The sequence below is a fragment of the Herpailurus yagouaroundi genome, unplaced genomic scaffold (genome assembly GCF_014898765.1).
Source record: "Herpailurus yagouaroundi ecotype Mexico unplaced genomic scaffold, PumYag 208, whole genome shotgun sequence".
NCBI classification, from domain to species: Eukaryota; Metazoa; Chordata; class Mammalia; order Carnivora; family Felidae; genus Herpailurus; species Herpailurus yagouaroundi.
The window spans coordinates 6083424-6110209 of record NW_024412439.1 but is presented as its reverse complement, the minus strand read 5'-3'; the positions used below and the strand labels follow the sequence as shown (position 1 = coordinate 6110209).

General features: G+C 46.3%; 1 protein-coding gene across 5 annotated transcripts in view; it reads left to right on the top strand.

The window, feature by feature from the left end:
• The window catches only part of MYOCD (myocardin), a 108103-nt gene extending 84454 nt beyond the window's left edge, over positions 1-23649 (top strand). For all 5 annotated transcript variants that reach the window (XM_040453171.1, XM_040453170.1, XM_040453169.1 and 2 more), the window contains 6 exons: positions 78-231; positions 10901-11785; positions 13734-13877; positions 16385-16513; positions 19767-19824; positions 22077-23649. In XM_040453171.1, the coding sequence (XP_040309105.1) occupies positions 78-231; positions 10901-11785; positions 13734-13877; positions 16385-16513; positions 19767-19824; positions 22077-22630 (1924 nt within the window). In that variant the 3' untranslated portion in view covers positions 22631-23649. The remainder of the gene's footprint in view (positions 1-77; positions 232-10900; positions 11786-13733; positions 13878-16384; positions 16514-19766; positions 19825-22076) is intronic.
• The last annotated feature ends 3137 nt before the right edge of the window (positions 23650-26786 follow it).

Sequence of the window (26786 nt, the reverse complement as noted above, 5' to 3'; positions counted from 1 at the left end):
TGTACATCACAGTATCACACCCCCATATGTGTATCTGGCCATGTTTTAAGGGCCCTTTTTTGTTGTTTGCTTTTCAGGGAACCAAACGAACAGATGGTCAGAAATCCAAACTCCACTTCAGCACCACTGAGCAATACCCCTTTGTCTCCTGTCAAAAACAGCTTTTCTGGACAAACTGGTGTCTCTTCTCTCAAACCAGGCCCCCTCCCATCAAACCTAGATGATCTGAAGGTAGAGGATTTGGTGTGATTTTTTTCTTTTCTTTTCTTTTTTCTTTTCTTTTCTTTTCTTTTCTTTCTCTCTCTTTCTCTCTTTCTTTCTTTTTCTCTCTTTTTCTTTCTCTCTCTCTCAACAAATACAACAGATTTTTTTAAGCTTTTATTATTAATCTCTGCACCAAGCGTGGGGTTCAAACTCACAACCCTGAGCTCAAGAGCCTCATGTTTCACCGACTGAGCCAGCCAGGCACCCCAACAAATACATCAGTAGATTTTTAACACCATTTTTACCAACTGATTTCTTGAGTAAACTAGTGAAAGGGAGAATGTATGGGGGAGACTTAAGTAAGTGACAGAATTTTATTTTATTTTTAAAATGTATTTATTTATTTTGAAAGAGAGACAGAGAGTATGAGTGGAAGAGGGGCAGAGAGAGAGAGGGAGAGAGAGAATCCCAAGCAGGCTCCACGCTGTCAGGACAGAGCCCGACGCAGGGCTCAACTCATGAAGCGTGAGACAATGACCTGTGCAACCTCGGGCTACTTTCCTAATTTCTCTACATTTTAGATTGCTTATTTGCACAAATGAGTTATTGTGAGAACCCAGTGGAATCCTATGTACATGATAGAGCTTAGCACAGAGAATAGCTGTAAGACTGATGTGACCTTCCAGAATGCTCTTAGAGCTTCTCACGGAGAGGAACTGTAAGATTGACGTGCGCTTCCAGAATGCTCTAAGCCAGTGGTCAATTCCATGACTTTTACAGCCTTTTACAACTTTTACAGCCTCTGGTGAAATGAAAAAAGTAAGAATCATGTAAAGGGCTTTTCATAAATCTAAGTGTGTTCAACACACCTGATTGATCTTTATTCCAAGTATTTATTTCCTCCCGATGTTTTCAATGCTGAAGATCCTTTCTGTTAGGGAGCAGTGACAGTAGTGGATGGAAGGTGGGTGTTTCTAGTAGAGTTTTGTTTCTTTGTATTAAGCAGGGGTGTTGTTAAATACGAATATTAGTCTTAGCTGACAAGGTGAAATGTTGGTAACCCTATGTCCACTGCATAATTGAAAACAATGTACGGTTCTGTGAAATCCCCAAATCTGAGAACCTCTGCCCTGAAATGTCACAGCGACTCGTTAAGTGCCGTGTGTGTGAGAGAGAAAGCCATTTGCTCCGGATCACAGACCTCACGGAGGTCACAGAGGATCAAATGACCTTGGGCTTTGAGTTGAACCTGGCGCGTTTCAGAGCAGTGCTCAGAACGGGCATATTCATATATATTCAGCCATCCGGTGTTAGCACAAGAACTAAAGAAGGTGGTTGAAATGCCTTCGATTCCTGTAACGTGTGAGCACACCTTCTCTCCCTAGTGCCTCACTCCATTTTCTGTGGTTACACCTGTTCGCCTGGGTTCTGCCCCTGTGTTACTCTCTACGCTCCCCCAAGGACCTTATCAGTTTTCCCCAAAACATCAGATTCCTATAGGTCCCCAGGGCCTTCACCATACCAGTCTTTCTCAGTCCGTTTGTCTCCCTCATCCCCATTCTCAGCCTTTGGTCATTATCTGCTCTGGGGGAAAGGTAGGGTTGGGATTATTTCGAATGAAAGAAAATTAATTCTATGGCTGCCAAGGGCCAACACCAGTCACTTGATAGCAATCGCTCCTCTGTCTCTTCCACTTGGAATAAAAAATGCTTAGGTTTCACTGAGATTGTTTTAATTTTGCGTCCATAAACCTGGAGGAGGATGCCAAGCTTGTGACAATGCCCCCCTGCCCCGCCGAGCAGTGGGTCACCCACCCTTCACTCCCCACATCATAAATCCATGGAGGTAAAGCGACAGAAAGTCCAATGGCGACTACCAGGGGCTGGGGAGAGGAGTATGCGGAGTTGGTGTCTAACAGATACATAGGTTCTGTTTGCGATGAGGAAAAAGTTCTGGAGATGGATAGTGGTGATATTTGCACAACAGCATGAGTGTACCGACCCCAACTGAACTTCATACTTAAAGGTGATTAAATGGTAAAAATGTATGCTGTACATCTTTAACCACAATAAAAATGATTTTTCTTAAAAGTGGTCTACCTTAGGGGCGCCTGGGTGGCTCCGTCGGTTGAGCGTCCAACTTCGGCTCAGGTCATGATCTCGCGGTCGGTGAATTCGAGCCCCGCGTCGGGCTCTGTGCTGACAGCTCAGAGCCTGGAGTCTGCTCTGGATTCTGGTTCCCTCTCTCTCTGCCCCTCCCCAGCTCACACTCCGTTCTTTCTGTCTCTCAAAAATGAATAAACGTTTAAAAAAATTGTTTTAATAAAAAAATAGTTTACCTTAGGATGGGAGCTTGGGTCAGGTAGATCTGGAGTTGGCTTGGCCCCAGACAAAGCACAGTCCAGATGTGATGTGCCATCTGGCAGAGTCCCCCAGAGATGGCTTCCTCCATGTGCACGTGCTCAGAACGATTGGCTGGTTAGAGTTATAGTAATTAGCACGGGTACGAGGAAATGATGACCGTAAAAGCTACCATTTTTTTTTTTTTTGCGTAAACTATCAGTCGACCATCCTATATACATTTGCTTCCACTTTCCACCGTGCAAGATACGTTTTAAATGTGAACATACAAATCAGGACCTCAGAGAAGCTGAATGAATAATGCATCACTCCTCCTCCTAGTGTTGATATTTACGTGTCGTGAGTGCTATACGGTGGTTTTCTGTATAAGAGAAAGATCTTGTTAATAAACCTAATACCGAACCTGATAGCACAGGTGAGAATAGTGGGAGAAATACACGCGTTCCATCAGAACATAGGTGGATGTGCAAATCTTTTATCTTCGTGAATTTTCTCCCTCGCCTGTGGAAGCCATCCCAATTCCATGTGGTCATTTGACGGCTTTGCCTTGTGCTTCCAGAGCCCACAGGCTGAATGCTATGCAAGTTAACCAGCTTGTAAATGATAAAACCGGGGGGTTGAACCTAAGTGAGTGATGTTTTTGTCTTTTTAGTGTTATTTTATTTTAAATTCCAGTATAGTTAACACACAGCGTTAGTATTAGTTGCGGGTGTACAATATAGTGACTCAGCAGTTCTGTACATCACCCAGTGCTCATCACGACAGGCGTGCTCCTAAATCCCCATCACCCGTTTCCCCCACCCCTCCTCCCCGCTGGGAACCATCAGTGTGTTTTCTATAGTTAAGAATCTGTGTCTTCGTTTGTATCTCTCTCTCTGTCTCTCTTTTTTTGCCTTTGTTTTTGTTTCTTTCTAATGCCACACATGAGTGAAATCAAATGGTATTTGTCTTTCTCTGATGGACTTACTTCACTTAGCATAGTACTCTCTAGCTCCATCCACGTCATTGCAAACGGCACAGTTTCATTCTTTTTTACAGCTGAATAATATTCCACGGTATATATACACACCACCTCTTCTTTATCCATTCATCTATCGTTGGACACTTGGGCTGCTTCCATAATTTGTCTATTATGAATAATGCTGCTATAAACATAGGGGCGCATATATCCCTTTGAACTGGTGTTTTTGTGTTTTTTGCATAAATACTCAGTAGTGCGATTACTGGATCATAGGGTGGTTCTGTTTTTAATTGAGCGATTTCAGAGGTTTTGCTATTGTCATTTGAGATGAGGGGAGGGACAGACAGAGAAACCTTAATTGGACTTGACTACTGGGTGTGTGGGGAGAGGTGCCACCAGGGAGTGTGACACTGGGGGCAGAAATTGGGAGGGCAGAATGGGGATCTGATCTGAAGGGATGTTGGCAAGTGCATTCCGTTTGGGGAAACTGAGTCACGGGTACCACCAGGACAAGCGAGGGGAAATGTCTAGCCAGTTTCCACACAGTTAGAACCACACTGCCGTGGTTCAGCTCAACTGTGCTGTCGGGCTAGGCACAGAAATTTTGGAATCTAAACATTAACACAAGCAGGGGGCACCTGCAAGGCTCAGTCAGTTAAGCATCTGACTTCAGCTCGGGTCATGATCTCCTGGTTCGTGAGTTCGAGCCCTGCGTTGGGCTCTGTGCTGACAGCTCAGAGCCTGGAGGCTGCTTCGGATTCTGTGTATCCCTCTCTCTCTGCCCCTCCCCTGCTCATGCTCTCTCTCTCTCTCTCTCTCTCTCTCTCTCTCTCTCTCTCACTTGCTCTCTCTCTCTCTCAAAATAAATAAACATTAAAAAAAATTTGGAATTGTTTGCATAGTGGGTCAGTTCGAAATACAGGACTGACTGAAAGGGAGAGCAAATGGAAAGAGTGGGAGGGAAGGAAGGAGAAGAGGAATAAAGGAAGCAGGTGATGTAATCATATCTTGGAAAAGGAAGAAGTAAGAGGAACTAATAAAGGTGACCCTTAAAACAGGCAATCCAAAAGATAAGGTAACGAAGGTGGATGTTCTCCCAAAATATTCACATTTTGCAGAATAGGGATAAAAGGGGAAAAGCATTGAGAAAAGAATTTGACTTCTCATTAAAAAGTTATACATGGGGGCGCCTGTGTGGCTCAGTCAGTTAAGCGTCTGACTCTTGGTTTTGGTTCAGGTCATGATCTCATGGTTCGTGGGATCGAGCCCCGCTCGGGCTCTGTGCTGACGGTGTGGAGCCTGCTTGGGATTTTCTCTCTTCCTCTGCCCTTCCCGTGCTCACACTCTCTCTCTCTCTCTCTCTCTCTCTCTCACTCTCAAAATAGTTATACCTTCAAAAAAGAGTTATACATGGTAACATCACAGTATGTGCATTTTTTTTTTTTTTTTGCATCTTGTTTCTAACAAACTGGAGAGCCAGAGAGCATGGGAGACAGACAGGGAGAGAGAGAGAAATGGGAAATTTTAAAACTGGGAAAATATGAAAGATTTTAAGAAATAATTGTCCGTGCGTTTTAGTTCTCATAATGGTCTTTTATCTGTGTGTTTTTTGTAATGTACTTATTTTTTAGAGAAAGATATAAAAATATTTACAGATTCAATTATATGATTTGCTTCAACATAATTCAGGAAATGTGGAAATGGTTTGGTGATTAACTGAACCCACACTGAACATGAATTGATCATTGTTGAAGCTGGTTGATGGGTACATGCGGCTCATTATAATTTAAAATTTTGTCAACTTTTGTGGATGTTCGAAATTTTTCATACGACGTGGTTGAAAGAGTTACCGGGGAATAAAAGACCTGTGAATGTAGGAAAGAGGTGTATACAAACCTTTGTCCCAACCAAGCCCACCCAGCCTAATATTCTGAAACATAAAGTAAACTGAACCCAACAAGTATTCATGTTATTTCAGAATATGAGCTGCATTATTTAATGATGTAGTTTAAAATATTCAGTGCCAGAACAGAGCCTAAAAATAAATGTAGAACTCATTAATTTTAAGGAACTCAAAGTTAAAACAATAATGGGTTGCCATTTCGCACTTTTTCAAACCAGCAAATCTAAAAGAAAATGATAAAACCATACCAGAGAGAGGAAGAGGAGAAGGTATATTTTTTGCCTGTGGTAGTGTGAGTTGTGGCGATCCTTTTAAAATAACTTTTAGGGGCGCCTGGGTGGCGCAGTCGGTTAAGCGTCCGACTTCAGCCAGGTCACGATCTCGCGGTCCGGGAGTTCGAGCCCCGCGTCGGGCTCTGGCCCGATGGCTCAGAGCCTGGAGCCTGTTTCCGATTCTGTGTCTCCCTCTCTCTCTGCCCCTCCCCCGTTCATGCTATGTCTCTCTCTGTCCCAAAAATAAATAAACGTTGAAAAAAAAAATTTATAATAACTTTTAAATGATTGTAAGGTGGTAATATATTTACTATTGAAGCGTGACAATGTATGGGAAAGTAAAGAGCATTTTAGAAGATAATTGAGGGGCGCCTGGGTGGCTTTGGTTCAGGTCATGATCTCATAGTTCGTGAGTTCGAGCCCCACTTTGGGTGAGCTCAAGCCCTGCTTCCCGTGAGCTCTGCTTTTCTGTCTCTCTCCCTGTCCCTTCCTCCCTCCCTCTTCCTCCTCCCTGTCTCTTTCCCCCTCACTCCCTTGTGCCCTCTCTCTCCCCTCCCAAAAAGATCATTGATTCACAGCATTGCAGATCATATTTCCTTATAGACTTCAAATGCAGATGCACATGTTTTGTTTGCAAAGTTCCTGTTGTCAAGTAATTCTGTAAAAGCATGAATTTCTGGCATGGTTTTTTGTGTAACGTACCATGAGCCTTTTTCATAACTTTCAATATTCAACTAACATTTTAATTTTGATTTAATTTTTTTAATCTTTATTTACTTTCGAGAGGCAGAGAGACAGAGTGCAAGCGGGGGAGGAACAGAGAGAGAGGGAGACCCAGAATCCGAAGCAGGCTCCAGGCTCCGAGCTGTCAGCACAGAGCTCGACGCGGGGCTCGAACCCACGAACCGCGAGATCATGACCTGAGCTGAAGTCGGACGCTCAACCGACTTGAGCCACCCAGGCGCCCCTCATTTTTATTTTTAATAGCAGCACATCATTCTACCACCTAGTTAATATTCCTCTGTTGGGCACTTAACTTGCTTCCAATTTTTTTCTATTAAAAATGTAATTTGCACATACATTTATTAAATTTATCTGATTATCTCCCCAGGCTAAATACCTGGGAGTGGAATTCGTGAACCAAAACTTATGAATATTTCTTGGGGCGGCTGAGTGGCTCAGTCAGTTGAGCGTCCCACTTCAGCTCGGGTCATGATCTCGTGGTCTGTGAGTTCGAGCCCCACCTCGGGCTCTGTGCAGGCAGCTCTGAGCCCGGAGCCTGCTTCACATTCTGTGTCTCCCTCTCTCTCTGTGCCTCTCTGTCTCAAAGGTGAATAAACATTAAAAAAAAAAAAACCCACAACATATCAATATTAAAGTTCTTGCCAAAGAATTCATATTGTGAGATGTCTGTACTGAATGTGCCAGAAAATTGGAGGAGGAGCCAAGATGGCAGAACAGCATGGAAGTTTTTTGCGTGTCTCACGTCCATGAAATACAGCCAGACCAACACTAAACCATCCCGAATATGTGTACCAATCTACTTCCAGAAGCAGTGCGCTAAGGCAGCATTTACCAAACATGAATGTGCACACTGAGTCACCTGGGGCTCTGGATAAAATATAGGTCCTGATTCAGTAGGTTATGGGGAGGGGATCTGAGCCTCTGCATTTCTAGCATGTTCCCAGATGCTGTTGGTGCTGCTAGTCCAAGGACCACACTTGGAATAGCAAGGTGTTTTAAGAGCTTTCTTTAAAAACATTTTTATTTGAGGGGTGCCTGGGTGGCTCAGTCAGTTAAGCATCAGACCCCTGATTTCGGCTCAGGTCATGATCTTGCGGTTCATGAGTTCGAGCCCCGCGTCGGGCTCTGTGCTGACAGCTCGGAGCCTGGAGCCTGCTTCGGGTTCTGTGTCTCCCTCTCTCTCTGCCCCTCCCCCACTCACGTTTTCTCTCTCTTTCTTTCTCTCTCTCTTTCTCCGTCAAAAATAAATAAACATTAAATTTTTTTTTTTAATTTTTTTTTTCAACGTTTATTTATTTTTGGGACAGAGAGAGACAGAGCATGAACGGGGGAGGGGCAGAGAGAGAGGGAGACACAGAATCGGAAACAGGCTCCAGGCTCCGAGCCATCAGCCCAGAGCCCAACGCGGGGCTCGAACTCACGGACCGCGAGATCGTGACCTGGCTGAAGTCGGACGCTTAACCGACTGCGCCACCCAGGCGCCCCTAAATTTTTTTTAAATGTATCTTTTGTTTGTGAAGCATTGGAGTATGTCCATGACCCATTTTGGGGTGTTGGTTTATTTGGGGGGCGTTATTAAGCACATTTGGTGCATTGAGCTTTACTGACATTTTATTATTTGCCCTGCAATTTTTTTTGTCTGAGATTGCTATCTGCGTTTGCATTTTCTTTTTGGTGTTTTTGACTGATAGGAGTTTTTGTTTGTTTGTTTGTTTGTTTTAATTTGAAAGCATGAGCAGAGGAGAGGGGCAGAGAGAGAGAGAGAGAGAGAGAAAGGAAAGAATCTTAAGCAGGCTCCACACTCAACACAGAGCCCAACACGGAGCTCGATCCCACAACCCTGGGTTCATGACCTGAGCTGAAATCAAGAGTGGGGCGCTCAACTGACCGAGCCACCCAGGCGCCCTGGAGTTTTTGATTTTTGCTGTCAGTATTTTTATGTTCACTTTCTTGGCTTTCAGGCTCAAAAGATCTTTCCCTACAAAATATCAGAAGAGTATTTCCCTTCCCTATATAGTCTTCTAGCTGTTTTAGGGCATTAACATTTAGATATTTAATGTTTTCTGTTTTAATTACAAAAGTAATATCTTATGTGAAATATTTAGGGGCTAGAGATAAGGAGAACCACTGTTAACATTTTGGGCTATCGTTAGCCATATATTTTCATCTGCAAGCATAGTTTAAACACACACACACGCACACACACATAAAGGCACCTCGGTGGCTCAGTTGGTTAAGCGTCCAACTTCAGCTCAGGTCATGATCACACCGTTTGTGGGTTCAAGCCCTGCGTCGGGCTCTGTGCTGACAGCTCAGAGCCTGGAGCCTGCTTCGGATTCTGTGTCTCCCTCTCTTTCTGCCCCTAGCCCACTCACACTCTGTCTGTCTGTCTGTCTGTCTCTCTCTCATCCAGCAATTCATACTATTTTTCACTTAATAATATACCATAAACAGTTATTCATTATTGTATGTCAGCAAATACATATAGCATCAGTCTTAGGGGATTTAGACATTCCATCATTTGTAGGCACCGTCATTAATTTAGTTCCTGTATTTTTAGGTATCTGTAGTTTATAATTTGTGAACATTATAAAAAATGCAAGGACGAAATAATTAGATGTGAATCCACATAATAATAACAGCAAACGCTTACACCACAGTTACCATTTGCAAGACACTTTTCCAAGCACTTTACAAATGTACAGCCATTTTAAGCCTCACAAAACCACATAAGGTATGATTCTCTCCATTTTATAGAAAGGGAACCAAGGCACGGAGTGATCACTGAGCTGGTAAGAGGCAAGGTCAGGATTTGAATCTATGTTCTTTTCTCCGTACATACTCTCTGTCTCAGTATATCCAGCCAGTTACTAAAATTAGGACAAAAGTGTTCATGTAGAACCATGGATCTCAAAAACTGGTCCAGGGACCAGTGATATCAGCATCCCCTGGGAACCCGTTAAAAATGCACATTCTCGGGGTGCCTGGGTGGCTCAGCTGGTTAAGTGTCCAACTTCAGCTCAGGTCATGATCTTGCAGTTTGTGAGTTCGAGCCCCGCGTCTGGCTCTGTGCTGACAGCTCGGAGCCTGAGCCTGCTTCGGATTCTGTGTCTCCCTCTCTCTCTCCGCCCCTCCCCTGTTCACGCTCTGTCTCTCAATAATAAATAAATGTTAAGAAAAAATTTTTTTAAATGCACATTCTTGGGGCACCCGTGTGGCTCAGCCAGTTAGGCTTCTGACTCTTGATCTCAGCTCAGGTCTTGATCTCAGGGTCATGAGTCCCAGCCCCGAAATGGGTCCCTCACTGGGAGTGGAGCCTACTTAAAAAAAAAAAAAATGCAGGGGCGCCTGAGGGTGGGTTAGTTGGTTAAGCATCAGACTCTTGACTTGACTCATGATCTCACAGCTGGTGAGTTTGAGCCCCCACTGGACTCAGTGCTGGCAGTTGGGAGCCTGCTTGGGATTCTGTCTCTCTTTCCTTCTCTCTCTGCCCCTCCCCCACCTCAAAATAAATAACTTAAAAATATAAAAGTAAAAAGTAATTAATTAAAAAAATTCACCCCCACCCCAGGGCCACTGAAGCAGAAACTCAAGGCCGGGGCCGGGGTGTCTGTGCTGTAGTCTGAGGACCAGTGGTTCGGGCACGTGCTCGGGTTGGAGCACTAGGGACAGAGAGAGCCTGGTAGAGAGAGTGCACTCACCTAGGAGCAGAAGACCAGGAGTCTCCACCTGCTTTGGGATGATGGGTTGCCAGCTGATGGCCAAACCCAGGCAGAGATCAGTTTTCTCATCTACAAAATGGGGACAAGGACCAGGCTGGGGCTTGGAGGCTAATAGAGTAGGTGACCCCTATGGTTCACGTGAGCTCTGCATTTCGAGCATTCTGGGATGCTAATTTAAAGCTAATGGGGCGCCTGGGTGGCGCAGTCGGTTAAGCGTCCGACTTCAGCCAGGTCACGATCTCGCGGTCCATGAGTTCGAACCCCGTGTCGGGCTCTGGGCTGATGGCTCGGAGCCTGGAGCCTGTTTCCGATTCTGTGTCTCCCTCTCTCTCTGCCCCTCCCCCGTTCATGCTCTGTCTCTCTCTGTCCCAAAAATAAATAAACATTGAAAAAAAAATTTTTTTTTTTTTTTAAATAAAGCTAATGTAATAAGGGGCGCCTGGGTGGCTCCGAAGGTTAAGCCTCCGACTTCGGCTCAGCTCACGATCTCACAGTTCGTGAGTTCCAGCCCTGCATTGGCCTCTGTGCTGATGGCTCAGAGCCTGCAGCCTGCTTCGGATTCTGTGTCTCCTCTCTCTCCGCCTCCCCCGCTCGCATTCTGTCTCTGTCTCTCTTGCAAATAAATAAAACGTTAAAAATTTTTTTCAAAACAAAACCTAATGTAATAAGAAATTAAAAATAAATAAGTCACTGTCCCTCAACAGCTCACTCACCACGCCCTGGTCTCCCTGCAGGTGTCCGAGTTGAGACAGCAGCTTCGCCTCCGGGGCCTGCCGGTGTCTGGGACCAAGACGGCGCTCATGGACCGGCTGCGGCCCTTCCAGGACTGTTCGGGGACCCCTGTGCCCAGCTTCGGTGACATCACGACGGTCACCTTCCCCGTGACGCCCAGCAGCGCGCTGCCCGGCTACCAGCCCTCCCCGCCCGCCAGCGCCTTACCCAACGGCTTGTACCACTTCGGCAGCACCAGCTCAAGCCCCCCAATCTCGCCCGCCTCCTCCGACCTGTCGGCCGCGGGGTCCCTGCCGGACACCTTCAACGACGCGTCCCCGTCCCTCTGCCTGCACCCGTCCCCGGCCCCCGCGTGCGCCGAGGAGAGCCCGCTGGGCGGCCTGGGCGCGGGCCCCCCGGCCCCCGAGCTGGACGCGCCGGACTCGGAGAAGGACAAGATGCTGGTGGAGAAGCAGAAGGTGATCAACGAGCTCACCTGGAAGCTACAGCAGGAACAGCGGCACGTAGAGCAGTTGCGAATGCAGCTGCAGAAGCAGAAGAGGGGCCTCGGGCCCGAGAGGCCGCCCCCCTTCCTGGCCGTGCCGGTCAAGCAGGAGGACGCCGTCCCCAGCTGTCCATTTGCGCCCCAGCCGAGACCTGGGAAGAGACCGGGCCCTGCTCCCTGCGCCTCCGAGGCCCCGGGCCGCCCCGACGCCCTCCCCTCCACGTTTCTCAGCCCCCAGTGCTCCCCTCAGCACTCCCCGCTGGGGGCCGTCCAAAGCCCCCAGCACATCAGCTTGCCCCCGTCCCCCAACAGCCATTACTTCCTTCCCTCTTCGTCGGGGGGCACGCAAGGAGAGGGTCACAGGGTCTCCTCACCTGTGGGCAGCCAGCCATGCGCGGCACAGGTAAGAACGCCTGGGCCCGGTGCACCCAGCTTTCTGGAAGTGGGGTGTGGCTTGGCAAGGCTAAAAAGCTGACTTTGCAAGTTTCGGTGGGAAGGGTTGACCAAAAGCAACTTCTGGACTCTGCCACCGTCCCCAAGCCCTCAGGGTGGGCTGGACTCCCTTCTCTGAAATGGAGGTTGGCAAAATTGCCTTCCGGAGGGCTAGGTAACGAGTGTTTTGGCTTCTCTGGGCCATGTTGGTCTCAACGGGACCCTTGTGGCGTGAACGCAGACATCTGCAAGTGAGTGCATGTGGCTGTGTTCCAATAAAACTTTATTCACAAACGCAGGTGGTGGGCCAGATTGCCACAACCCCCGTTGTCAGGATTCGTCGGCACAGAGCCTTAGCAAGGGCCAAATCAATTCATCGAGAGAGCCAAAGGGGGGGAGCTACCAGACCTTACTATTCGTTGCATGCATTGGCTTGCATAGGGCAAATAGTTACTGACCACCTAGCATGTTGCAGCCCCTGTTCTGGTCTGTCGCTGGTCTGAACTAGCCAAACAAAAATCCCTGCTCTCGTGGGAAGACAGACAGTAAATAAAATAAACAGGTAAACTATACAACATAGTAGAAGAGGATGCATCAGGTGGAGAAAAAGGAGGCTGGGATGGTGGGACATTTGCAGATTTGCAACTTTAAGTCAAAGGTCTAGGACCATTTGAGCAAATCTTTGAAGGAGGTAAGGGAGAAAGCCTTGTGAATATTTGGGGTAAAGGTGTTACAGGCAAAGGAAAAACAGCAAGCCTAAGGGCCGTGAGGTGGGGGAATGCGCGGAATGTTCAAGAATCGGAAGGAAGGCCCGTGTGGCCAAAGCGGAATGAGACGCAGTTGTAGACACAGCTTACGGGAGGAAATAGTTCAAAGACTAGACCAAGGTGATCATCAGAGACTTTCCTTGTCCGTGAAGCTAACGAATTATTGGGAAAGTCTACTGAAGTCTACCTGAGAAAGAAACTTACATCATCAAAAGTTCTGAAATCGGTGAGAAAGGAAATAGGAAGAAGACGCACACTGGTGACCAGTGTTAACAAGCATGCGTCTGAGTAATCTCGTTAATTTTCACCATGACCTCATGCGCTCTAATTCCTTTTCCTTTCTTTGCCACGGTTTACAAAGCACTCTTTGAGGATATGAACAGTTACACGATATTACATGATAAAAAGATAAAGAACAATATAGAATAACATGTCTGATCTGGGCTAATGGCAGTTAAATGCTGCACAAAGCACTGGGGAAGGCAGGGGGGCGCGGGTTGGTCACGAAGGGCTAGAAAGGTCCAGGAAAGTTTTTGCAAAGGGGTTGGACTCAATGAGAAGTGTAGACTTAAAAAAGGAAAGTTGGGGGCGCCTGGGTGGCTCAGTCGGTTAAGCGTCCAACTTTGGCTCAGGTCACGATCTCACAGTCCGTGGGTTCGAGCCCTGCATTGCGCTCTGTGCTGACAGCTCATAGCCTGAAGCTTGCTGTGGATTCTGTGTCTCTCTCTTTCTCTGCCACTCACGCTCTGTCTCTCTCTTTCTCAAAAAATCATTTTTGAGAATGAATACCTTTAAAAAAATTTTTAAACTAAAAAGGAAAGTTGGGAAAAGAACATTCCATGTAGGAAAAGGTAGGGAGGTACCATGCACAGGGCACACAGAGGGAAGTCCGTGGCAGTTACTGGAATACAGGCTTTTGAAAGAAATAGTACCTGACTTGGTTTCGGGTGGAGACCCTACACGGTGGATGCAGGGGAGGCATGGAAAGTTTTTGAGCAGGAGGTGATGTGCACAAAGCCAGATTTGAGACATCGATCGTGGGATTAAGGGAGGTTTGAAAAGCTAAAACAGCAGGGCAGGGACCAGGAGTCTCAGCAAATGTTGTCCAGTATGCTGCTGGTGACCAATGAACGCATTGCTTCTTCCTTTCAGAACTCAGGGGCACATGAGGGCCATCCTCCAAGCTTCTCTCCCCAGCCTTCCAGCCTCCACCCCCCTTTCTCTGGAACCCAAGCAGACAGCAATCATGGCGCTGGGGGCAATCCTTGTCCCAAAAGCCCAGGTGTCCAGCAAAAGGTAGGCACCTGGACAAAGGTCTAAACTTTGCCTCTTCTCTCTTCTGTGGCCTCGTCCTCCAAATGATGAGGCTCAAAGGCAGAAATAAATGGGGTGGCTCAGTGAGTTAAGCATCTAACTCTTCATTTCCGCTCAGGTCATGGTCTCAGGACTGTGAGATAGAACCCAGGCTCTGTAAGGTCCGGCTCCACACTGGGCATGGGGCCTGGGATTCTCTCTCTCTCTTTTCCCTTCTCCCTACTTGTGCATTTTCTCTCTCTCTCTCTCTCTCTCTCTCTCTCTCTCTCTCTCTCTCTCAATTAAAAAAAAATTTAAATATCTAAAAAAAAATTGGGGTGGGGGTTCCTGGTTGACTCCATTGGTTAAGCCTCCAACTTCGGCTCAGGTCATGATCTCACAGTTTGTCAGCTCAAGCCCCATATTGGGCTCTCTGCTGTCAGCATGGAGCCTGCTTCAGATCCTCTGTCCCCCTCTCTCTCTGCCCCTCCCTGCCACATGCTTTCCCCTCTCTCAAAACTAAATAAAACATTAAAAAAAAAAATAATAGAGGAGCTCCTGGGTGGCTCAGTTGGTTAAATGTCTGACTTCGGCTCAGGTCATGATCTCACCATCAGTGAGTTGGAGCCCCGTGTCAGGCTCTGCTGACACCTCAGAGCCTGGAGCCTGCTTCCGATTTCGTGTCTCCCTCTCTCTGCCCCTCCCCCCTCCTCTCAAAAATAAACATTTAAAAATTAAAAACAAATTATAATAAAATAAAAATTTCACAAAAGGCAGACATAAATGACATTTCGATAAAAACAAATCCACTTGGAAGAGAGTGAAATGGATGTACACATATAAATTAGGGTGTTCCAGGGAGCCATTTCCTGGGGTCATTCTAGAAATCATGAGGACTAAAATGAGCACGGTATGTTTGTGAAACAACACGCATGGCAGACAAATCAGTTTCCATGGAGTTGAAGATTGGAATAGAGGCATGCGGGAAAAAGTGCTTGAGAAAGAGGAAGGTATGTGGATCTGTGGAAAGGTCTAGAAAGGTGCAGAGAATTCGAATCACAGTGCAGTGTCTCGGTGGAAAAAGGCAGAGGTGGTACATACCAGCAGGTGGAAATCAGGGATGTGAGAGAGCCAGGATATGGGAAGTCCCAAGGACTAAGGAAGAGGTAATAAGGAGGCCAACGAGATGGCCACCATACAGAAGTGCTACCTGCTACAAGTATGGACAGGGCGTCCTTTGGAGACAGAGACCCTGAAATGGCCCAGGCACTCCATAGAACATGGAGCTCACAGTACACAAGGCTGGTCCCTGAAGAGCTACCCCAACGATGTCTCCACCTCTCTGCAAATGTACCAGTTAGGAATGAAATGTCCTGAGGGGGTAAAGTACTCTGGGAATTCCTGGGTGACTTCTTCCTGTTGGACTGGACTCTTACTTTATTTCCTTTGCTCCTAAGCAAAGGTGGTTCACTCTAGAGGGGGAAAAGAATCTGTTGGGCTCCTGGGTGACTCATTTAAGCCTCTGACTAAGATCAAGGCTCAGGTCATGATCTCACAGTTTGTGGGTTCGAGCCCCACATCGGGCTCTGTTCTGACAGCTCAGAGCCCGGAGCCTGCTTCGGATTCTGTGTCTCCTTCTCTCTCTGCCCCTTCCCCACTTACACTCTGTCTTTCTGTCTCTCAAAAATGGATAAACATTTTAAAAAAACGGAAAAGAAGAATCTGCAAGGTTCCCATCGTATCATGTCTCCAGCAATAGGTCCACAGTCATATGTACTATTAATACACTGGGGTTGTTTTCTAAGCCTTGGCTCTTTTTTTTCTCTCAAATAAATTGTTTCCCAAAATTTAGCTTGGAGTTTATAAAACAGAAGCAGTCCCATTTCTTCTTTTTTTCAGAAGTTTAAAAGCTGTATTTTTTTCATATTATTGTTATCTTAATAGAATGTATTGTCAAGTTGGCTAACAGACAGTGTAGACAGTGTGCTTTTGATTTGGGAGATAGATTCCCGTGATTCATCGCTTACATACAACAGCCAGTGCTCATCCCAACAAGTGCCCTCCTCAATGCCCATCACCCATTCTCCCCTCTCCCCTGCCTCCCCCTGCCATCAACCCTCAGTTTGTTCTCTGTCTTTAAGAGTCTCTTATGGTTTGCCTCCCTCCCTCTCTGTAACTTTTTTTTTCCCCTTCCCCTCCCCCATGGTCTTCTGTTAAGTTTCTCAAGTTCCACACATGAGTGAAAACACACAGTATCTTCCTCTGACTGACTTATTTCACTCAGCCTAATACCCTCCAGTTCCATCCACGTTGCTGCAAATGGCAGGATTTCATTCTTTCTCATCACCGAGTAATATTCCATTGTATATAGAAACCACATCTTCTTTATCCGTTCGTCAGTTGATGGACATTTAGGCTCTTTCCTTAATTTGGCTATTGTTGAAAGCGCGAAGCAGTCCCATCTCTGACCCTTGAGTTGACTTATCTTTTTCTGCATCTTACTCCCACAGATGGCTGGTCTGCACTCCTCTGACAAGACAGGGCCAAAGTTTTCAATTCCTTCCCCTCCTTTTTCCAAGCCAACATCAGCAGTTCCAGAGATAACACAGCCTCCGTCGTACGAAGATGCAGTAAAGCAGGTAACTACAGGTTTTGTTCTCTGTAGAGAAACAGGTTGCCTAAATGGGCGTTATTTCTCATTATTCAACTTCGGGCAGTCTTAGGTGCCGACATTGAGTGCATTGGTGCCCCCCCTACCAGGATGGGCAGAGTTTCTAGATGCTACTTGTAGAAAGGTAGTGCATGTACAGTAAAACCTTGGATTGCAAGTAACTTGCTGTGCGAGTGTTCCACAAGACGAGCAAACATGGCTAATAAATTTTAACTTGATAAACGAGCCATGTCTTGCAATACGAGTAGTATGTGACCCTGAACGTCACATGATCACAACTGAGCCAATGGTTCTCTCTCTCCCTCTCTCTCTCTCTCTCTCCCTGTCTCTGTCTCTCTCTGTCTCTCTCTGTCTCTCTCTCTCTCTCTCTCTCTCTGCGGGATTGTGGGTGTTCATCTCCCGTGCTCGGATGCTTTGTCTCAGTTCACAGTGTTTGGCAGAAAGTGATTTTCCAGAATGTTGGAAGGTGCCCACAACTGGCATTAATGTATTTTTTTGTCACTTTGAGGCACCTATGGACAGTCCTTTGCTTTTCCATCCAAGAGTGAGCCTAGGAATGCTGTGCTCCATTCTAGGTCGGGCTGCCTGCAGATAGAGACCCTTTCCTCTGCTGCTTTATGGCCAGTTACACTAAATACAGTGTAAGACAAGAGTTCATTAATACCGTACTGTAGTCAACTTCCGTTAGTGATAGTGAAAGTCGTCCTACGCAGTAACCCCCTTCTCTCTCGTCTCCCTCACACCAGCCAGGAAGGTTTTGAAAGTAAGTGCAGGTGAATTTGTTTATTTTCCTTTATATTTTATATTCTCTTTATTATTTTGTATTATATTACAGTATTGTAACCATTTTTACATGAATATTTTTGGGTTGTGGGACAAATCGTCTGAGTTTCCATCATTTCTTGTGGGGAAATTCGCTTTGATATTACAAGTGCTTTGGATGACAAGCATGTTTCCAGAACAAATTGTGCTCGCAAACCAAGGTTTGACTGTATATAGAAGGCTGACGGAGAAGAAGCTGGGCTGGGCTTAGTACCAACACCAGGTGCCTGGACTTGGTACTGCCAACAGCCATCTGTCACTGCCACTAAGGTTGGACAAGTTCTCAACTTCCCTTATGTGAAATAGGGTCCCTATCTACTTTGTAAGGGTTCTCTATAGCATATCACCGACTACATTGTCTGGGCACAGGATAGCTACTCAAATATTTGAGAGCAGTTGCCAGGCTGATACTTTGTGAGTTTCTTCTTAGTTTCAAAATCCAATGATCTTGGCAAAGTATTGATGACTGTCGTATACTCTACCGTCATTTATGTTGGGAAATTATCCAAATAAAAAGTAAAAACCAAAAACAGAGAGAGAGAGAGAAAGAGAGAGAGAGAGAGGCACTAAATGATCTCACATTTCAAATGGTTTGAGCCCGGATGAAGTATCAGATGGCCCTTTGTATGTGCCCAACCTAGCAAGGACAGTCTACGTCAGCTGCCGCATGCTGGTGTCCCACAGAGCCAAATCGGCTTGTAGTTGAGTCTCACTTGGCTGCGAGAGTATTTTTAAATGTCAGGAGATTTTATGCAAAAAGTGGGCTTTCTCACTTCGGAAAAATGAGAGGATCTAACAATGGTGGGGCCACGTTTCTGCCAGAGGACAGTCGCCTGAAACAAAGTATCTGCTGCGTCTTTGAACCACAGCATGGTTCCTGCATTTTATCCCTTCTTTCTTGTTCTATATTGGGCTCTTTTACATTACCTGTCAGACCCTGTGGAACCTCATGCCTCCTGGACTGGCATTCATTCTTTGAGCAGGGCTCCCATCCATGTTGATTACTGATGCCTCTGTTTATTTCAGAGTGGGCTCTCAGGGGAGTGGGATACGTGTGTGTCTCTCTTCCCCCCATTTCCTACCTACCCCTGGTATCTGTAAGCACCAACTGATCCTTTATGGCTTCCAGAGAAAAGAAAATGGTCAAGCAAAGTGGACTTCCATCAACAAGACTCTACCGAATCATTCAGATGAACCATAGGGAAGGGGTGTGGACACTACATGTGTCAATGGGTTCCACAAGCTATTGCGATGATGCCCTAGGAAAGTATGAGCCACGTTCTTGGGCCACAACCACAGCACCCAAACAGGAAGCAAATCCAAGTCACTTCAGAGTGGCCAAAAATGGGTATACTATCTGTGGATTAAGATGCCTCGCTCCTGGAACGGAGGCCTCTCAAAGGACCGGACACGCTCTGAGGGATGCTGCTGGGAGCACTCTGCCTTCTTGTCCCCTTCTCTTGTTGTAGTCAATTGTTTCATTCAGTCCTTTTCCTGTCTGAAGTTAACCTTGAGCTTCAGTCGCACAGTCGGTTACTGTCTTGCTCATGGCCGCTTCATTCACAAATGGTGGAAGCATCCCGTTAAGTCTGCTGACAGATGAATGGTTATCCAAAATGCAGTGAACACACACAATTAATGCTAGTCAGGCCTAACAAGGAAAGGGATTCTGACAGGTATTGCAACACGGATGAGCCCAGAGGACATTATGCTCAGCAAAGTAAACCAGTAACCAAAGGAAATATACTGTGTGAATCCACTTATAAGAGGGATCTAGAGTTGTGAGATTCCTAGGAACAGGATGCAGATTCCTAGGAACAGAAAGCAGAACCGAAGTTGTCAGGGGCTATGGGGAGGAGAATGGGGAGTTCGTGCTGAATGGGGACAGTTTCAGTTTGGGAAGATGAAAAGTTCTAGAGATGGATGGGGGTGAAGGTGGCACAATAACGTGACTGCAGAGGCACCTGGGTGGCTTGGTTGGTTAAGCGTCTGACTTCGGCTCAGGTCGTGATCTCACAGTTTGTGAGTTCAAGCCCTGCGTCATGCTCTGTGCTGACAGCTCGGAGCCTGGAGCCTGTTTCGGATTCTCTCTCTCTCTCTCTCTCTCTCTCTCTCTCTCTGCCCCTCCACCACTCATGCTCTGTCTCTTTCTCTCAAAAATAAATAAAGGAAATAAATAAATAATGTGACTGTAAGGTATGCAATGTCACTGGACTGTCTGCTTGAAAAAACGATGAAGATGTTAAATTTTGTGTTGTATTTTTATCACAATTTGAGGGGGGAAAAATACCCTAACCAAACCTAGTTCAAAAACCTGTAGTCCTGTTCCTAATGGTTTCCCACAGAAGAGGGAGCCAGCCTGCTAACCTCTCCGTTCTCTTCTGCTTAATTTGCGACAGCAAGTGACTCGGAGTCAGCAGATAGATGATCTCCTGGATGTCCTCATTGAAAGTGGAGGTAAGACTGCCCGTCTTGCCCATTGGAACGCCCGGTACCTGCATGTGCTCTAGACAGTGGACCCTCAGGACCAAGGTCGGATGCTCACCAAAAGCCACGGATGGGTAGAATATCTCTGCGTGGGAGCTCTCCGTCCACGCTGGAGTAGGGGAAAGAAGGCACAATGGATGATTTGTCCCCCTGCTCAAAGAACTTGCTCACCAATCATTTGACCCTATTTACCCTGCTTCCCTAGGTGTTTTGCCTTGTGACTCCATTTCTCTTAGCTCTTCTAATCCCAGTCTCCCTATAACAAGAGAGCAGATAAAGCAAGTTTTGTGCCACGTCCTCGAAATGAAATTCAATCGGCGATCTCCCACTGGATGGTCTGTTCAGGGGCAGACATCATGCACGCTTGCAACAACACCAAAAAAAAATGATCAACGTGTTCTTTTGGGTTCCTTTGCAGTGATTCATTTATTAGCTTTTAAAAATGGGGGCGCCTGGGTGGCTCAGTCAGTTAAGCGTCCGACTCTTGATTTCGGTTCAGGTCACGACTTCATGGCTGGTCGTGAGATTGAGCCCCTCATCGGACTCCAGGCTCAGCGTGGATTCTTAGGATTCGTGGAATTTTGTTTCTCCTCTCTCTGCCCCTCCCCTTCTCACATGCATGCACGCATGCTCTCTCTCTCTCTCAAAATAACCATAAAAAAATAATAAAGTTTCTGAGAAGGAGTAGGCAGGCATTTACTGGCTCAATGCTGCACCAGACAAAGACTACCTTTATGGAACTCGCAGTCTGGTAAGGAAGATGGAAAACAGGAGAGTGAACAGGCAGTTTCTCCATTGTGTGTAGCAAGAGTAAGAAGGAACAGATGGTCACAGGAGTCTGTATCTTTATAACTTTTGTGATGGAAAGATAAGAGGGACTATCAGACACCCCCCCCATATTTATTTTATTTATTTATTTTGGGGGGAGCAGAGAGAGCGGGAAAGAGAGAATCCCAAGCAGGCTCTGCACTGTCAGCACAGAGCCTGACACGGGGCTCAAACCCACAAACCATGAGACCATGAGCCAGAGTCAGACGTTTAATTGATTGAACCACCCAGGCACCCCCACCCTTATATTTTTAATGAAGTGTATGGCCCAGTCAACAAAGGTGAGGGTGCAGGAGGGGAGCACGGGAGATTCAAGCACAGAAGAGCAATCATGAATCAATCACAAATGAATGGAGTTTCCTAGAGAAACACAGTGGGATTGCTACGCTGTATTGAGTGCCAGCTGTAGGCTGGTCACCTTGAATCTAAAGTGAGACCAGCCAGCTCTGTTGTGTCATTTTTCTCTTGCAACCAAGATTCATTCAGGTGTGGAGTTTTGCCAAGGGAATATGGGGCAAGGGGATTGAGCATATATGGGGCGCCTGAGTGGCTCAGTCGGTTAAGCATCCAACTTCAGTTTAGGTCATGATCTTATGGTTCGTGGAGCCTGCTTCGGATTCTGTGTCTCCCTGTCTCTCTGCGCCTCCCCCACTCGTGCTTGCCTCTCTCTCTTTCAAGGATGAATAAACATTAAAAAATAATTTTTTTAAAGGTACTTTAGGGGCACCTGGGTGGCTCAGTCAGTTGAGCATCCGACTCTTGATTTTGGCTCAGGTCATGATCGTGGGATCGAGCCCTGTGTCAGGCTCCAAGTTGATCATGGAGCCTGTTTGAGATTCTCTCTCTCCCTCTGCGCCCCCACCCCGTTTGCACGTTCTCTCTAAAAAATAAAAATAAAAATAAGTACTTTAAGTCTATCCAGCTCTTAAAACCAAGATGGAGTCCTTCTATGTGACCTAAAATAAGTTAATTATCTTAATCACCAGGACCTGTTCCTTCCTTAATATTTATCTTGGGGCCAACGGGTCAAAACAGGTCAAAAAGCTAGAGATGGCCCTTGACTCCACTCTTGACTTTGTACCTCCAAATCTAAAACACACTGTCAGGGCATCTGGGTGGCACAGTCGATTAAGCATCCAACTCAGCTCAGGTCATGATCTCACAGTTCATGGGTTTGAGCCCCGTGTCAGGCTCTGGGCTGACAGCTCGGAGCCTGGAGCCTGCCTCGGAGTCTGTGTCTCCCTCTCTCTCTCTGCCCCTCCCCTGCTCATGCTCTGTCTCTTAAAAGTAAACAAACGTTGAAAAAAAATTTTTTTAAATAGAAATAAAGATCCCCACTGTGTAGCATCTCCATTGGTAGTAGTGTAACAATCCCCATTGTGTTTTGCCAACAGAAATGCCAGCTGATGCTAGGGAGGATCATTCATGTCTTCAAAAAGTCCCCAAGATAGCCGGGTCTTCCCGAAGCCCTAACGCCGCCCTCTCCAAACCCTCATCTTCAGGAGGCCAACTCTCCTTCGATCACTATGGTACCGACAGTGATGAGCACCTTGAAGTCTTATTAAATTCCCAGAGCCCCTTGGGGAAGGTGAGCGATGTGGCCCTTCTAAAAATTGGGCACGAAGAGCCTCCTTTTGACGGGATAATGGATGGATTCTCCGGGAAGGCAGCAGAAGACCTCTTCAGCGCGCACGAGATCTTGCCAGGCCCCCTCTCCCCGATACAGACTCAGTTTTCACCTTCCTCTGCAGACAGCAGTGGGCTGCGGCTAAGCTTCACCGAATCTCCTTGGGAAACCATGGAGTGGCTGGACCTTACTCCACCCAGTTCTACACCAAGCTTCAGCTCCCTGGGCCCCAGCGGCCCCAGCATCTTTAACATTGATTTCTTGGACGTCACGGATCTCAATTTGAATTCCCCCATGGACCTTCATTTACAGCAGTGGTAGATAATGTCTGATGAAGAGGTGCTTAGGCAGACCCATGGGGATGCCATGGGGAAAATCACACAACCAAAAACGCTCCTATCATCCAAAAGGAGGAAGAGGTAGGCGAGGAGAAGGAGGAGGAGGGGAGAAGGAGAAAATTAAAAAGACACGATGGAGACTTCTGTGACAGTCAATGAGAACAAATAGGAGTCTTTAGATCTATGTAAAATGTAATATTTACCAACGTGCAGTAACTGTTCATGATTTCAGCTGTGCACTCAGATATGTGATTTCTGAGATCAAGAATGCCAAAAAAAAAAAAAAAAAAAAAAACCTAAAATTCTTTCACTGCCTTTTCAAACACCAGTGTTTTTGTAGCCCATAATTTTTCTCAGGCATTGTTTGGGCGTGATCGCGCTTCGTATGCTTTTCTCGTGAATTTATACTGTGGAAAGGAAATGTAGCTCTTTTGGAGTACAGGGAGTATAGCATAACCATCAAAGTTTCTGGAAGATTCACTCAGTGGTGGAGGCTGTGTTTCAGCACCCCCTTCCCTGTCTTTCCAAATAGAAGTCAGGCCCGACTTCAGTTGGGTGCTGGAGATAGAATAGAGGGACAGAGCCAACCCATTCCCAAGGAAGTGGAATCAGCTCGGTGTCTCTTGGCCACAAAGCTGCCCCATTGGGGTGGTTCCAATTCTGGACCCAGGATTCCATGTGGTCACTGATAACAATGAACCTATGTTTGGTCCACCCAGAATTTCCCTCTTTCTCAACCAGTAGCCCAATCACTCCTGCTGTCTCTGTGGTGATAAGCACCACAAAACAGCCAAGAACCTGAAAGCAAACAAAAACCAAAACCCCCTGCCATATGGAACATTCCCCAACACAACCCCCCTTTAGTTTCAAAGACTGGAGATGATCCCATGATCACACGGGAAGAACATCTCTAGCTTCGGGAAGCCATGGCGGGATCAGTCAGACAAGCTATAGAGAACACTGTTTCACGTGTCATGAGAATAAACACCATGGATTACTATAGCCGGATGACTAATTATGGAAGTCCAACTTTTCTTGGAGGGTGGAAGGGGGCCCACCTGTTTTATCTTCTCCCACTGCACTTTTCTTTCAAGATACCAATCTTTTCTTGCTCCCCTTTTGAAACTCCTTCTTCTTCTGCCCCAACTTGGACAGGAGAGGACTCCAGATCTAACAAGGTGCCATACCCCTAATAAGCCATATTTTAAAAAGCTAAAACTCCCAGGCTCTCCTGGAGAACTCATTCTCCATATGCATGATTTGCTTCAAAAAGCTGAAAGAATGTCCTTGCAGTGAGGGGGGAAGGATAACCTTGGGGTCCTCCGTCCCAAAGCTCATTCTTCAGTCATTTGATTTACTGCAGTCATCAATTTGTGTGGTTCAGGGGAAATTGGAAATTATTACGTTGTAAAAATAGATGTGAACGATATTTACCAGGAGAGAGGATTTCAGGTCTTGGTGGTGAAAGGAAACAGAGTCGCACATGGAAAACGAGAGAAGGAAGGAAGACAATTTTTCTCATGTGCGTTCCTCATTATCTTGTGCTTTTGCTGGGAGTTGTTTTCAGCTCAAGTGGCAAGGCAGTCTCTCTAAAGCTCACTGTGGCTCCCAGCTCACCGTTTTCTAGTGTTGCATGCTGTAGAAAGTAGCTATTGCTGGTTTGGTGGTGGTGGTGGTTGTTGTTGTTGTTGTTGTTGTTGTTGTTTTAATTTAAATCACTAAGGCACTGTTTTCTTCTTTTGTAAAAAAAAAAAAAAATTCACTGTGCACTTACGGAGAAAATAACCAAAAATGTTGTGATTTTAGAAGTTCTCTCTTGGAGAAACCAAAGATTTAGAAGTCATTCCATTGTTACCTTGTAAACATGTGTGAACACAGAGTGTTTTTGGTGACTAGTAATCTGAAAGCTTCCAGAGCTTATGGGGGGGCAGGGTAGGTATGCATATGTGTATAGATATATACAGATGCATATGTCTGTGCGCATATGTGTGTGCATATATACAGGGATATGTATATATCTATACATATATGTGCAGTTGTGTGTCTCTTGAAAAGCAGTGACACAGAGTCCTGTACCAAAAGCCTTTGAAGCCCCAGTTTGCTGTGAAATACTTGGCCTTTGTCACTACGAGTTCCCGATTAATCAACCAGACTCTACGTTGCCTCTCTGTGAATGACTAACAGCTCCAGCTTGGTGACTCACAGCCACTTGCTTACCATGAACACGCTCATCTTGACAAAGAATATGGATGTGAAAAGACAGAACTGCTCCCCCATTAGTGATACAGTCTCTCGTAGAAAAGCATCAAAGGGCCATGAAAATCGTTTTTACATTCCTTGATCTGCATTGTGCTTTAAGAGATCCACGTGCTAAATTCTGCATTTCGCGGTTCACGTCAGTCATCGGAACCCAAAATCTAGAGGGGGAGGAAAGAATCCCCAGTGTTTTCTGTGAAGCCGAGGATATGGGGAAGAAAACTTTGTTCGCGCATTCCTCACGTGTGCTTATCCCTCGGAGGTCAGAGTTTTATTTTGGATCTTGACGAAGCTTGCTGGTCAGCCCATGTTTCATGTGCCCACGTTGTACCATTTGTATGTTTATGTTTTCTCCCTTTGCTGCCTTTGGAAAACAAACTCACAGTGTCCCTACTCTGAGACGCTGGCCTGAGCGTTAATTATGGTTCCCTTTGGGTATTTCTAGCAGAAGGACTAGACTTGGTCAGGAGGCCGCTGTGCTTTGTAAGACTGTGCACTGTCACGGAGACCTTTTTAAGATATTACCAGCACCGATACGCAAGCATCACAGCCGACAAGAGATACTTGCTATTTCCAACCAACACGCTTCACACAGAGCAGACCCTGGATTCTTGGCCTCAGCCCCCCTCCCACAGGCTCCGCACCATATTCGCTGTATCTCTCCGTAGAGCAGAAGTGAGATACACGGTAGAAAATCAGGGATATAGCTGAGAAAACACCGGAGAAGTTGGCTGCACCCAGTGGATCGGATAAACCATGCTAATTCATCTGTCTCCTGTTGGGAGTGTTTAAGTTCTTTTAGACTCTAAGGGCATCCTCTTTTCTGGGGACCAACCAACCGGGCATGACTGGGAGATGGACAGAAGAGACTTCTGAAGATGGCCACCAAGTTTCTTAATGCTCTTAGAGCCTGAAAACAACCATGGGTCGTTTTCTTGAGACTCCTGGGACCCCCGTGGTGAAGCAGACCTGCAGACACAGATGTTTGCAGCCAACGCCAATGTTGCTGCAGCCACATGGGTTCTAATGGTAGTTACCAACAGACTCCGAAAATTCATCTGTGCAAATACTTTCGTTAAGCCAGTGCTTAGTAGTATTAGCCCTGCTACTAACAGTGATATTGAGACAACATGCATTCTGTTATAAGGGGGAGAGAGAAGAAGGGAGGGAGGGAGGGAGGAAGGAAGGAAGGAAGGAAGGAAGGAAGGAAGGAAGGAAGGAAGAAGGAAGAAAAGGGAGGGAAGAAGGAAGGAAGGGAAGAAGGAAGGATGGAAAGAAAGAAGGGAACAAGGAAGGAAGGAAAGAAAGAAGGGAAGAAGGAAGGAAAGAAGGAAGGAAGGAAGGAAGGAAGGAAGGAAGGAAGGAAGGAAGGAAGGACAGAAGGAGAGGAAAGGAGGAAGGGAGGAAAACCAAGAGTGTCTCCACCTGAATAGTCGTCTGTGCACTGGTGGCCTTAGCCATTCAAAAAGATTTATTTCCAATCTGGAGGAAAACAAAACAAAACAAAACACCCTACCCTAAGCATTCAAGACAGTCCTCAAAATTTATTTAAGCTCCATCTGCTCTTCCAGAAGCAAATGCCGGTCTGGCTGAAAACGCCCGCATCAAGTTTACTCACCCAGTGGACAATTCCCTGACGTATGACCTATGCAAAAGCACACGAATCCCCAGACATCCACTACTAAACTGATAAAGTACAGATAGTTCAGATTCCGTGATGGGGAGCTGCTGTTCATGTAAGGAAGAACACTGGGAATGTCCTAGCCCCGAAACCAGAAACCCCTTAGCTCTGAATTTTTAAAAAGTGGGGGGAGGGGCTTCATTTTTCCAGAAGGGAGAGTAGAGGGCCCCTTCTCTGCCAAAACCTATCACCTGCACAGACA